Raw genomic sequence first — 14,221 nt, 5'->3', positions numbered from 1 at the left:
ATGATTAATTGATTTTTTTTTTCCAGATCTCAGCCCCGTGTGCAGTGTTGGGCAGGATACCATCCAGCGTTGCGCTATGTTAGAGCAATCATTTCCATGGCTTGAATCAATCTGTTGTTGTCACTCCTGCTCAGTTAGCAGGGTCATCTAGGCTAAGGGCTATCAAGAGGGTAAAAATAAGGCATTTTAAAGTAATTTCAAATGGATCATTTAGTCATTATCCCTAAAGCTTTTCAGATCTTGCTGTATGGACGTATTTAAAGGGAAGCAGGGGTGAATAGCAGCAAACGCTTTAATACACTGTGGCCCTGACACTGTAGGCTGTTTGGGCATAATGGTCTGTGCTAACACATTTGACTGCTGACTAAATGTGCGTGGGCGCACGTGTGTGCATGTGTGTAGTTTCCTTGCTTCAAGAGCCTCTCTCACATTCAAACCAATGTCATTCTAGCAGACAGTTTCCTCTGACCTGCGCTGGCACAGCCGTCTTGTATTTTCTTTCCCATTCCAACCCGTTGCCTATTATATTTGTCTGTTTGTTTGACTACTGGGGAGATGAAGCAAGAAAAAAAGAATTGGGCAAGTAGTTCCTTTGCGCCTGTGCCAGGAATGAAGGGAGCCAGACAAGGAAGGGTTGAATAGGATGACTCCCTGCGATGGGCATGGAGGGTTGGGAAATGCAGGGTGGAGAGTGTGACCAGCTTCTCCGCTGTTTGCTCCCAGCAGTCGCTGGGTGGAAAGTGCCCAGCATGGCATGCCAGGTATCCAGGTTGCAGCCATATTGGTCTAGTGGAAAAAGCATCCAAGACTCGTGGTAGAGGTGATATCTTTTATTAGACCAACTAGATTTTTGCAACGTGACGTGTGATGCATTAGGTTATTCTCCTCTCCAAAGACACTGCCAGGTCCTGTGGCCCATCCTCCTGTCAAAATGACTGCTGCCCAGAGCATGGCAGAAATTTGGCTCTTAGCATAAGCTGACACTTGCCCTCTGGCATGAGCCATTAGTCATATACTTTAATAGAGCTATTGTTGCTATCCCTCACATAGGCCGGTGTCTTCTTCTGGTGCCATCTCACACAGCTGTAGCAAATGTCCTCTACCTAGCCCATTCCTCCTCTCACATTCATGTGTCAGGTCTTCCGTCGCTTCCCAGTGAGTCGTGGCCAATGAACTGTGACATCCCTGCATGAAGTGGGCAGAAGGATGCGAATGATAAAAGTATGCTTCTATGTCTATGCGATGTGCAGGGAGTCAGGGAAAGGAGGGCTGGTCAGGCAGTAACGCAAACTCCCTCTTCCCATTCTGACTTCCCCTGGCCTCAGTTTTAATTTATGGGGCCTGGCTGGAGGGGTGGGGGCTGCTTGAGGAGTCCTGGGGGGCATGGGGTGCTGGTATTGCTATTGCCTCCGGCCCCTTTGAGTCAGGCACCGTACACAGGCCTAATAGGGAATGGAGCCTGCTTTTAAGAGCTGACAGTCTAAACACACAAGGCAGAGGAGGCTGTATTGTTATTCCTGGGTCACAGACGGTGAATTGAGGGCCAGCAAGATTAACTGACTTACCCAAAATTGCCCAGAAGGTCAGCGGCAGAGATGGGAGCTGATCTTCTGAGTCCTTGGCCAGTGCTTCACCCACAGACCCATCCTTCCTGGCCGTGTCTCCATTTACACACATGGTGTTAGAGAGCTCCCTGGTGTGTGCACGGATACCTTCGGGCTCCTTTCTTTGCATTTCCAGTTTCCCTCCGTGCCACAACAGCTTTGCCCCATTGAAGGCAGAACCAAGCAGGAGGGGTTGTCACTGTCTTAGGGACATCTTGCAAGGGGCAGAACCGAACACGTTACTTCCCTCCAGCTCGGGCAGGGGGGTTGGTGTAGGTTGAAGCTGGGCTGCAGGCGACAGATATGGCGCTTTAATTTGGAGTCTGCTAGGGTGTCCGATGAGGTGCTTCAGGGTTTTAGCTCCAAGTCATGGGGAGCTTTGAGGTATTGGGAAAGCTGGGGCAGGAGGAAACGCTCAGGCTTTTTGCCGTGCATGGACAGCAGGTGCTCCCCCGATGAGCCTGGCTCACGGGTCACATCTCCGCATGTAGCCTCCACATCTGGTGAGACTTCACGCACTTCATCACAGCCAAATGGCTGTTTCAGGCAAGAACTCCCTGGTGCCATTGGTTTGTTTCCAGTGTGGTGGTGTCCCTTTGGAAAACAGCAAAAGTGGGAGGAGAAGGGGTCTGAGAGCGATGTTGCCTCCTGCTGCGAATACTGGTATGAACCAGGGCCCATTCTATTCATTCCAGAGTCACAAGAGCTACGTGGACATCAGGCAGTGTGGAAACAGCCAGGAAACCAGCAGGGAAAGAGTGTCTGTGTCGTCCCACAGCTCCCGCAGATCTTCGCACACGGCCCTCTCCGACTCTGCATGTACGTCTCGGTCACTGGGAGAGCAAGGAACGGCGCTAGCGGGCTCGACCAAACTAGCTGGAAGCTTGCAAATATATTTAGAGACTCAAAAACTCCCTTAGAGTTTGCCAGGTGCCTGCATTGGGAGGAAAGGTTGTTCCCAGTTATAAGTGTATGAATTCAGCATGGCTCCCTCTGAGCGAGCCTTGGTACTTTCGTGGCTGGTTGCTAGACCTCCTCTCTTTGCATCTGGCCTTTGCCTGTGGCTAAGCCTCAGAGGAGCTGCGGGCGTAGTGCTAGTGAAGACAGACACCAGGGGACTGTGTCTGTAGCAATGGAAAACCAGTGGATGAGCAAGGTGTGTTTCCTGTCCCATTGCTGAAACAGTGGAGGTACACACTTCAGTTTTACTATAAGAAAACATCAGCTATGAGTGAGCCAAAAAATGGCCTGGTTTTAGCTATAATTTGGAATTGGAAAAGAGAGCGAGTGAAAGCAGAGAGGTAACCGGCCTGCTGACGTGGAGAGCAGTGACACGGCTGGGGCTCCCCTTGCTCTGTGCAGCACCACTGGGATGATACTGGTATATCGCACCATGGCATGGAGAGCAAACTCAGTGGACCTGCTCTCACGGTGCTTCACAGCAATAGCAGGGCAGGTTACAGTGCAGAGATGGGGAAGCTTCTGGCCGAGAAACACCGCGGAGAGAGCTGAAATAAAGTCGTGTCATCAGAAATGAGCCAGGCTCTCCAGAAAGAGGGAGAGAAAATGGGAGAGGGGGTCTGGGAATTGCTTTTGCTTGGCATGACTCCCAGCTACAAATGGCTGTAGATCACTGCAGCCTCTCTTTCTTTACTGGGTTTAGGAGATTGTTGCTTCAGATGGTTTTGCAAGACTTGTGGCTGGAAGTGGCCATTGGGGTGGCCACATCCCTACTCATCTGGGTGTGTAGAGGTGCAGGGCTGGTCAGAGCTGTGTCTAGTGTCCTCAAGCCACTACATGATCTGAAAAGGAAATTCTCTGTTGCAGCCACATCATCCATGCGACACACAGATGCCAGCACTCCCACCAGGCAGTCGGTGTCTCTGGGGCAGCCAGAGAAGACCTCCCTGAGGCTGGCCTCAACTGGGAGCACCCAGGTACAGAGCCCTGAGAGCAGCCGCCTCTCCAGCATGTGTTTAGCAAAGATGATAAGGCTTTCTGTGGACATAAGCCCTGCAGCACTTACGAAGGCCACCAGTGGAGCTCAGCACCCATGGGGCAGAGCCCTGCTGAGTGATCTAGGCTCCAGTTTGTCTCAGGCTGGCAGTAATTGCAGTGCCACTTGCATCCCTTAAGCAACTATCACACCCTGGGCAAGTGCTGGGAAGGCAGCTGCCTGCTGCTGCAGCCCAGAGCCTGGCAGAAGACCCAGGAGGTTGCCCAACAGCCCTGGACCGGTCTTCTGTGCCTGGTGCCAGTTTTGCTCCCGGGAGCTGCATGCTCAGCTATGCAGGTGAAGCAGATTTCATTCAGAAAAAGAGGGTCAAGCTGAATATTTGTACCTGCTGGAGCTAAATACAAGAGGCTGGGTTCACTCCTTCCAGTCCTGCCAACTCCCCTGGGACTCCTTGGCTCCACTGCTGACAGCATCATGCCACCAGCTGTTCTGTCCCCACTCGGTTATCTCTGATATTAAATATTTGGCCTGCCCAGGCCACATCAGCACTGTAAGTCGTGAGCCCTCAGGCACATCTTGCTGCTCCTTGCAGACTGCCTCCTAAACTGGAAGCTGTGGACCCATGCCCAAATGGTGCTTTGAGCAGGCTATTTAGCACTGCTGACTGTCGGGGCCAATTAGCCTGCCCTCATGCTAACTAGCCAGCCAGCAGCAACTCCGGTCTAGCAGGCAGCCCACAGAGCAGCACAGCATGTACGCTTACCTGGGTAGACAATGTGGCTAAGAAGCATCTGAACTGCAAGATATGCAGCCAGGTAGGACTGGGATGTCTGTCCAGCTCCCTGTGTGATGTTCTCTTCCCCGATCTGTGTTCAGCGCTGGTGCTTTGCTAGCCAGGACCCCTGGGTGTCCAATGTGCCCTCCAGGAGTTGGCTGGGTGCTGCGTTCCTCTCGTGAGCAGCACACTGTGGCTCTAAAACAAAGCCATGTTTTCTTTTCCAGGCGATCGTAACTCCTCAGGCCCCCGCCGAACATTTGACTCAGCATCCGATGGCCCAGCCAGCGATGCCCGCTCAGCAAGCCGCGATGCCCGCTCAGCAAGCCGCGATGGTACATGCTTCATTTTTGCTCAGTTCACTCGAGTTCTTGCCTGGCCAGCAGATCGCCACGTGCTGGTAGCATAAGGAGAGCGGATGGCCAGACAGACTTGGCAGGCGTGAGGTACCTCACTGCTGGACGAGAGCTGGAGACGTTTGTTCTGGTGCCAGCAACAGCCTTCTGGTTTATGTTAACTGTGCGTGTGCGGCGGTGTGGCTCACCAGAAGTGTGATCAGGCAGGATAAGCTACTGAAATTCTCCGGGTATGAAGGCAGCTGGGGTTAGCAAAGGTCCCTGCGGTGACCAGGTCTCAAGGGAGCTACTTGCTCTCTTGGGCCAGATCCTAGAGGTGTGGAAGGATCTGTGTGTACCTGTGTTGTCCAGGCAGCAAGTTGCAGCTCAGAAGGGACATGATCTGGACCCTGTGTCCTCCCTGGCTCTAGGAGGAAGGGACCTGTACCAGTACCTGGGTGTGCAAGCTACTTCTCATTCCCTCTGCCAGTTCCTCTGCTCTGGTGGTTGCCCTGGGGGAGGGGGAGAAGGTGCCCGTCTTTTCCTGAACTCAGGAGAGGCTACGTGTGTCCCCAAACACTAGCAGAGCAGGAAACACAAAAGGGGAACAAATCGCCAGGTCTGATAACGAATGAGAGCATCCAGGTCAAGTCTCCTGGGTGGTGTTTGGTAGCGCAGCCATCTCTCCTGCACTGGACGCTTCCCATGCTCTGAAAAGTGTGAGCACTGGCATTTGGGCAGCCAGCAGCAGCATTTGTAAGGAGAGCACAGGGGCTCACGGCCAGGCGCTTTCTGTCCCCCACAGCCCGTGTACCACTTCCCGGCGCAGCTGGGGATGATGCATCAGCTGAAGGAGCAGCTGGAAGAGCGGACGCGCATTTTGCAAGCAGACATCAAGACGCAGCAGGAGGAGCTGCACGTCATCAAGGAGCAGCTCCAGCTGGTGCAGGATTCCAATCTGCAGGTAAAGCCCGTCTCCCCCAGGGGCTCCCCGTTGCCCCACGGGTCTGATGCCTGGGGTCCAAAGTACCCCCTGCTCCGGAGCACCTAGATGGGTAACCAAGCAGCATATGGAGACTTTCATGTCCAGCTATAATGCAACACATTTAGAAATGATCTCAGTTTATCCCTAAGTGCCAGAACTGCTGGACATGCATCATTGCAGAAAGAAAGGAGCCTCCTGCGTTGTTAGCAGCAGGGCCAGCGGTGCTGCTTCCCTGCGGCTTCACTGGCAAATTGGTCATTTTGCCTCATCTGCGTATTTTCAAAGGGGTGGCGAGGCTGGTTGAAGTGTCCCTTCCCGCAGGGAGAGCTCAGGCCTCGAATGGCTGGGGAAGACCGAAGCAGCTCTCTAGCACCTTGCCAGCGGACAGGGCTTCAGCACCAATAGGGCTAACAGCACTGGAACTGGCCGTGGACTCCAGATAAATATTTGGGCAAAAGAAAGCATTTGATTTCCTGTTATTCACGGTTCGCGGCATTATTGTATTTTCTGAGGCTGCTGCAGCAGCATTATTTAGGTTGACTGAACGCACATATGGAGACGGTTCGTCCCAACCGCGTCATGAATAGCTGAGTGCTCCATTCGCCGCGTGGAGCGATTGAAATACTCAGTTTGCTGGCCATGGGCTTGTAGGCTTGCAGAGGGAGGAGAGGGTGACAAAAGCAGCCAAGCAAGCAAAGAGGGAACAAAGGGCAGTGCTATGGAGAGCACCTCGGATGTTGCCTTATGTACGGCACTTACGTGGTAGACCAGCGACTCTCAGCAGGGTGCCATGGCAGCCTGGGCTGCCTTAAGATCCTTCCAGGGGTGCTGTCGGTGGGCTGCCATGCTGCATTAGCACTGATAGGTGTGCAAACGGGATTCACAAGAGAAACCCAGACATTGCAAATAGGAATCCAGAGTGTTAAAAACCTTCTGCCCTGCTGTGGACTTCCTGACTTCTTTGCAACAGAAGAATGGCTCTAGTATTTTTCTGTAGCGAGTAGACAAGGGAAAACTAAGGGCTGGCATTTTCCAAAAGGGGCTTTGAGTGCAATGAGAGCTGCTGGGAGTCTAAAAGGTTTTTAGATTTGCTGTGATAGTGAGAGATGCCTTCAAAAAACCTGAGTGAGAGTGCTCCGGCAGGTAAAGCTTCACCACCATCTCGTGGCCATGCTGATAATTACTCCAACCTTAGCAGCTACAGAGACCTCAGGCCGACCTCCTCCAAATGACATCCATCCAAAAGGCTGTTTAAGGTGACCCAGGGAACAGCTTTATCTCAGCTAAAAACCTTCCCAGAAAAAAAGGTCACTGCCCAGCCTTCCAAAACCAGGATGTGGGACTGAGAGCCTCGCGCCCGTGGCTGCTTTTTCCTTTTGTTTAACAAGCTGCAAACCTTCCTGAGGATTTGCCGGGAACTAAATGACTTCCTGGCTCCCTCTCGTGGCTTGTTACAGGATGGAAAGCTTCAATAGGCGGTGATGCTGTGGTGGCAAAACACACGCTGCGCTGGTCGAAAAAATGCAGTACTATCAGGCACTGCATAAAATATGTGCAAAACTGCACATATGCTGCAACCCCCCCCCAAAACATGTCAGCAGTATCCTCCTGCAGTAGCCTGAGCAAAGCAATTCAGCAGCATCGTACCATCGCCTGCATCCTTAGCTGCTATGTGGCTCCATAACTCAGCTACTAATTGTTAGCTTTTCTAGTCTCTTCTAGCTAGGGTCTTGTACTGAGCGCCAGAAGAGCAGCCAGATTTGCTACAAACATTCGATGAAATCCCATTCGTTTGTGAAAGGGAAACGATGCATCTCACGCTATTCACTGGTTCTGGATGGTAGACCCTCTTGCCTGCCTAAGTCCAATTGTGTTTCAGTTCCAGGTCCTCCTACCCCTCCTTGCTGCTTTTTGTGATTTAGGCCCGAGGCCAAGATGACTGCATTGCAAAAGCATTTGAAAATATTTGTTTTCATTATAAATTTGATTAAATCAAATGTCAAAACGTGTACGTCTTTCCCAGAACATGAGTTCCTTGTTTCAGGCGCTGCTATGTCTAATCCATGAATTGTGTTTGTTTGAATAAGTGTGGCTATCAGTAGATCAGCTGTGACTAAACCCATCTTCTTGTATCCGAAGGCTCCCATGCACAAATACACTGAAAATAATTATTTTACAAGGAGGCAAGGGTTGTGCTCTGTAATCTGGTTGGGTGTGCTGCACAGTTAACGATAGCGGTGTCACTGGTGTTTGAAGTCATGTTTGCTACCCTCGATTGGCACACAAAGTGGCAAAGAGGTTAAAGAGCACTTTCTAATTCTAAATTGGAGTATTTCAGTCAAGCAAGGAGGAGGATTGACTAGTAATTATATCGTAGCCTAATTCAAAACATCTAGGATCAAAGGATAGTCTCACAGCTAAAAAGGGGGAATTTCTACTTATTCTTTCAATCTGTTCTGTAAAGGGTGCACACGTTGAGCACTTCACTGCTGCAAAACGAACCTGAATCGGACAAACACGGTATCATCCACAGTGGCCGAGCCATTTACTGTCTACACGAGCCATTTACTGTGGAGCTGCCTAATTAGCTGTGCAGTAGATGTCTCAGTGCCTACATGTGCAGGGTTATATTAGGCTGGAGTAAACTAATAAACTTCACAGCAGGATATTACTTGTAAGTACTCCACAGCGCTGTACGTGTAGATGCTGGTGGGGCTGGTTGGGCATGAGGGTGCTTCACTGTGGGATCCTTGTGCCCCAGCTGGCCTCACCCCAGTACTGTGAGCTGGGCCAGAGCAGCCCTGGGCTGGCAAGCTCACCCCCGGGACCCCTGTCCCCTCCAACCCAGCTTAACAAGCTGTGGTCCTAGGCACATGTGTAAACATGGTGCCTGGGAGCAATAAACTCCAGCGTGATATGCACCGGAGTTTATTGTGTTGCATTATTATGCAGGTGTAGACGTACCCAGTGGTATTAGCCCTATGGACTGAAAATGGCCACGTGGTCAAGGTCCCTGTGGGGCTCGTTCTGTAATCCATGCACAGTGAAAGGTTGGGTGGGTGAAGGGTGCAGGCTGCAGCAGAAAGAGGTGAAGGCTTAGACTTCAGCCCTGCATCTCCGTCCCCTCCTAGTGCTAATTCAGGTGGCAGATTTTGCAACATAGACACCCCTCGTCCAGCACCTGGACTGTGAGTCCCAAGCTCTTTAAAAAGCCAGCAGGGTCTAATGATTTTCACTTTCCACTGACTTTAGCTGCACTGGGGCTAGTAAAGCAGTGGCGAAACCCTCTGTATCTCATTACTGTGCCAGATAATCTTGTTTTATCGGATGAATGGAACTCAGCACAATTTATATGCTTAATAGGTCCCTGGGGAACATTTTGTTTTGCAGGAGCAGTATTGCTCATCGCATTAGAGCTCACTGTGGGGCACTCGGGCAGATCATTAAACAATCCAGTGTGCAAACTGCAGTAACGATTCACTTCTCTCTTTTCCTTAAAGATGTTGATGCAGCAGCCCATGCCCTTGGTGTTCAACAACGCGCAGCAGCCGAGCCCACGGAGGGCAGCTCAGCAGCAGCAGACGGGGGCAGCTAGGCAAGCCGTGGCCAAGAAGCCTCAACAGCAAGGCCCGGGGGGCTCGAAACGCTACTGCAGCTCTCACTTACCGTCACCGCGGCACTTCCTCAGGGAACCTTGTGTCACCTCTTCCCAGGTTGCTACCTCCTTGGGTTTCTCACTTGCTGCAGTTATTGTGACTCATCTTGTTCAGGGCCAACGTCACCCCCAGGGCAGCTCCTGCTGACATCTGTGGAGCTGTACCAGGCAGGAAGCTAGCGCCTCTTCCTCCTCCACTTAATCCCTTACTAGTGAGCGCAAATTCATCTCTGGCCTCCTAGCGCTGTCTCCTGCTGCCATTAGCATCAAGTGCATCATTTCTCCTGCCCAGAGGTGTTCGTTTGTAGCCTCACCCAGCTGTAGCTGTAAAGGCTTAACATTGCAAAACCTGAGGGGGCCAAGAGGAGCCGTGGTGAAACTCCACTGAAGTCAGTGAGTTTGCATCCAAGATCTCCTTAGCCCTATGATTTTGGTTCTCCCCTCCTGATCCAACAGGCCTTCTTCATTGTAATCAGTGAGGATTAGGCCACTTAGAGCTCAGAGGAAAACTTCCTCAAGTCATAGAAGAAGCACGAGAACCCATTCACGGGGGGGCCTCCAATTTGTCGGTGCCTTCTTCCTCCTCTCCAGCCCCCCTCTGCAGTGCTGTAGTTTTGAAAAGGCAGGCAACTTTTCCAACCAAGACTCCCGGCACCTGTCCTCTGCGGGGGGCCCAGACTGCAGACAGCCTGGTCGTAGATCTGTTGAGTGCAGTCTCTACGCTCTCGCACCTAAAGCAGGGAGCGTGCAGCCCTCTGCAATAAGTGCACAGGGAGGGGAGGTGGGATTTGGTTCTACTAAGGGATGGCTTTATATTGCAGGTGCAACAGCAGCAGCAGCAGCAACAACAGCAGCAGCAGCAGCAACAGCAACAGCAGCAGCGGCAACAACAGCAGCAGCGGCAACAACAGCAGCAGCAGCAGCACATAATAAGAGGAAATCAGACACAGCCAACCTGCCTGCCAGTGCAAACCAGCATTTCCGTGCCCCTCTACAACAACCCCATGGCATTCTCTCAGACTCATCCCATCACTACTCCCACTCAGATGCCAGCTGAAATTAGTGACAGGCAGCCACAGTCTGACTATGGCCAAGATAGGAGCCTAAGGTAAGCGTCTGGTCCATGCTGGATCCCCTTGACAGCTGTGTGCTAGGACGGTACTGGTCTGTGAGGGCCGGGCAGCAATCAAGCCGTGCATCCAGCATCCCTGCCTGGTGGATGAGGCTTTGGTAATGTCTCCAGTGTATGTGAAGCATGAGTGTTTCCTCTTGTGGGGCTGAGCACTGGAAGTCAGTAAGCAGTGCCCTTACGGCATGTTTTGCATATCACTTAGCACCACCTTGGAGGCCTGGACCCCTTTTCTTTCTTCAATATTCCCATGTACTTTCCATGTAACTTAACTAGTTTTTTGCCCCAGGTGTGTACCGTATCCCCAGCTCCTGTCAGCCAGAACAGAGCTCTTGGGACCGGAGAAGTGAAGGGCACATCTGCATGGCACGGCGCACTGGAAGCAGGATAGGGGCATTAGCGTAGCGCTCGGCTGAGCTGATACACTTCCTGCCTTGCTAGTGGAAGCAAAGCGAACCGCTCTGATCTCTTGATCCCCATTGCTCGGGAGCTCCAGAATAGCCTTTCTCCAGCCATGACAAGTGCCTTGGAAACAGCCCGTTTCAGGCCAGCCCCACAAATTGTCCTCATGCACAACTCTCGGAGAAGGGTCAGCAGATGTTCGCTGTGCACGGGTCCTTTTAAAAGGCACTTGCTTGATCAGGTGCTTTATGATAAGGTTTCTTGGAGGCCCTCCTATCTGCAGAAGGCCATTTAAATCTTTCCTCCTACTCCCAAATGGATTTGGCTCCTTCTGTCAGTAGTGATTGTGCCCAGTACACTTTCAAAGCAGAGCCCCGCTCAGCCCTACAGGCAGCCAAGTGTGGCGGTACCTGGGCCAGCTGCACACCAGCTACCTTAGACACCAGAAGTGTTGCCGGTGCCTCCCAATGTGCAGCACCTGCTGAGCTGTTTGCATGTTACTTCAGAGTACGTCTACACTGCAGTGACAGTAGTTCATGTTGGCATAACCAAGCCAGCTTGAAACTGGTTCTCTGGTGGATTTGGAGACTTTCGGATCTGTGCTGCCTCGGCTGTACCTGAATTCATTCATTTATAATCTTCCATGTACCTTTGTGAGACTCCAGGACTCTCCTGTGGATGGATCCCAGCTGGAGAGAATTTATACACCTGCCGAAGGAAGAAGACCGACCTTAACAGTCTGCACGAGGATGACGTGTTGCACCGATGTTAAGTTGAGCTAGTCATTTGTAACACAAGAGACTGAACGTTTCAGCTCCAGTCTGTGTTCTCATTAGATCAGACGGTGATCGAGTCAGGACCTTATCTGCGCACAGCCATTAGCTTTTATGCAAAGTGAAGGAGTGAAGGTGCGGTGCTTTTACAGGCATGCGGTGCTTGAGACTAACTGGCAAGGATATGAACACGTGACAAAGAAGTGCTTTTTATGGACCATTGCAGGGGTTAGGTTGTAGCCGTGTTGGTCTAAGGACATAGGCAGACAAGGTTCCTTGGGTGAATTTGATATCTTTTATTAGACCAACCCAAATGGTTGGAGAATAGTTATTAAGCAAGCTTTCGGGTTCAAAAACCTACCGTGTCATTGTTTCATTCTTCTGCAGGATGTTGCTGGATCAGCCTATCCAAGCCATGATGCCCAGTGCTAATGGGACTAGTCAGTCAGGGCAGAACAACGCTGGGAGACAACAAGGGAAGTAAGTCTTCGTTATTCCTGCTTTCTCTGCAGAGGCTCGTGCCCGACTGCAAAACCCGGCTGGTCTTTTCAGGGCCATGAAAATTATGGGAACATTTTCATTAGAGCTGGATTAAAAAATTATCTGGAAATGTTTGTAATGAAAAGACCTTTTCACCAAAGTAGAAATGCTGCTCTTTTAGTTTCCATGAAATCTGTTACAAAAATCTAATTTTTCCCACCCTCTCTTTAATAACCAAACCCATTTTCTGTACTTTTTGAAAACCAAAAATATTCAGGTTTTGCTTCCTCCTCAGGATGCCAAAAAGCAGGGAAAGACACCACAAAAACAAGAGCGTTTTGCCAACATTTTCACAGGGAACGCGAATGTGTTTCCTGAAGAGCTCCTCACGTGACTCCCTCACCAACCGAAAGGGGTATTGGGTACCTTTACCAAAACTAGCTGCTTTTACATTTCCTATAACGAATTAATCTTAGCTCAGCTGCATGTCAGCTTTTATCTTTGTTATTGGTGTGGCAGTAAGAGCCAGAGGCCTTACCCCCCGCTGTCCTAGGCAGTGTACAGAGATACACAGGGCGCGTCGACACGTGCATTTAGTGCGCAGTAGGCAGGTTTTAGGCTGGTGTCTACATGAGTGGCCGTTAAAGCGCAGTAGGTTACTGTGTAGTAAGGTGTCTACACATGCATTACTGCGCAGTAATTAATCAGACGTAAATTTGATACCTGTGTAATTCAGGTATTGCATTTATGCCCAAGTCGGTGTAAGTCACCATAGTTACTGTGCAGGACAGGTGTGCATGTATAGATGCATGCCCATACTGTGCAGTATTTTTCGGCTGTCCATACTGCGCAGTAAATACGCACATGTAGACGTGCCCACAGAGACATCGCCCCTGCTCCAAAGAGCTTATATGTGTTCCAGTTATCTGCCTGGCATTTAAGCTGCACCTGCCACATGACCCTGGTTTCTATATAGGATACAACCGTGCACTGAAGTCTGCTTTCCCCATATGAGCTGCTCCTGTCCTCCCCCAAGGACTTCCCCTATGGAGCTCCTCTGCCTGCTCTTGCGGATACAGCCCAGGGGAGGTTTGCCCTCTGGTTGTGCTAGCCTGCATGCGGCTTAACAAACTATCTTCTGGTTTATTCTCTTTTAACACCCCCAGCCCTCAGTGTGTAATCCCGTGCTAAGTCCTTGCTTACTGTCTACCGATGCGTGTTTTTCCTCCTTTTTGCAGGTTTGTTCCTGAGCAGCAGATGCTGCCTCCCCAGTTACAAATGCCACCGGTTACGTGTAGCACAGTCAGAGCTCCTGGCCCGTCGCCTGTGTTTTCCCCTTCCGTGATGATCCCGCATACGAACTTCGCCTCCCACCAGACGCATCCCCCTGTTCACCTCCCCCAGTGGCCACAGCAGCAAGTCCAACAGCATCATCTCTACCTGCAGGTAAGGGAGGGTTTCATAAACATTGAGCAGACAGCTTGGGAGGAATGGATGTGGCCCAAAACCTGTACATGACCTCCTCCATCTCCGTTTTACCTGTACCATGCTCTATTCGGTATAGACCTGTGACTGTCCAGTCGCCCATTAGATTATTGTTTTCAAAACTGGTTGACACCCAAAGCTGGCACTGTATTTTCCAAGGAACCCAAGTCCCTTTTAGACACTAAAAGAAGTGGCCAGAGTTTCAAACCAAGCTCCTCTAGTGAGGTGAGCTCTCTCGGAGATGCGGCAAGAAACAAGAAGCACGAGGAAGCTCCTGATTTCAGAGCGCTGGGCTTGCTCCGCAGCCCTCTGAAGTCACCCAGCGTGGAGCATGTTCTGTACCTTCTTCATTCCCTTCTTCATACAAATTATTAATCATTTCAGAACAAAAAGCTCTTGAGGAAGCAGCTTTTCAAGAACAACTTCATAGGTTCATGCCCATAGATGACCCAGCTGATAGAAGAAATGGCTGAAGGGAATTAATAATTTAAAATAGTTTCCATTCTGTGAGGGACTCGGGGTGGGCTGAGGGACATTTAATGGTTGCTCTGGCCAAGCTGGTATGTAGTAAAGCAACAGGCAGAGATCCAATCCAGCTTGAGCTAATTAAACTGCAGGCCTGGATTAAGACAAAGTAATTA

General features: G+C 50.8%; 1 protein-coding gene across 1 annotated transcript in view; it reads left to right on the top strand.

Annotated features, from left to right (window-relative positions):
* The window catches only part of PASD1 (PAS domain containing repressor 1), a 137,905-nt gene that overhangs the window by 119,858 nt on the left and 3,826 nt on the right, over window positions 1-14,221 (top strand). Inside the window, exons 13-20 of the mRNA XM_059732864.1 lie at window positions 2,300-2,423; window positions 3,432-3,541; window positions 4,564-4,671; window positions 5,477-5,635; window positions 9,157-9,369; window positions 10,133-10,419; window positions 12,003-12,095; window positions 13,334-13,541. Of these exons, the coding sequence (XP_059588847.1) occupies window positions 2,300-2,423; window positions 3,432-3,541; window positions 4,564-4,671; window positions 5,477-5,635; window positions 9,157-9,369; window positions 10,133-10,419; window positions 12,003-12,095; window positions 13,334-13,541 (1,302 nt within the window). The remainder of the gene's footprint in view (window positions 1-2,299; window positions 2,424-3,431; window positions 3,542-4,563; window positions 4,672-5,476; window positions 5,636-9,156; window positions 9,370-10,132; window positions 10,420-12,002; window positions 12,096-13,333; window positions 13,542-14,221) is intronic.

The sequence above is a fragment of the Alligator mississippiensis genome, chromosome 8 (genome assembly GCF_030867095.1).
Source record: "Alligator mississippiensis isolate rAllMis1 chromosome 8, rAllMis1, whole genome shotgun sequence".
Taxonomy (NCBI): Eukaryota; Metazoa; Chordata; order Crocodylia; family Alligatoridae; genus Alligator; species Alligator mississippiensis.
Note: the sequence above shows the minus strand (reverse complement) of the source record. Positions and strands in the feature narration are given on the sequence as shown.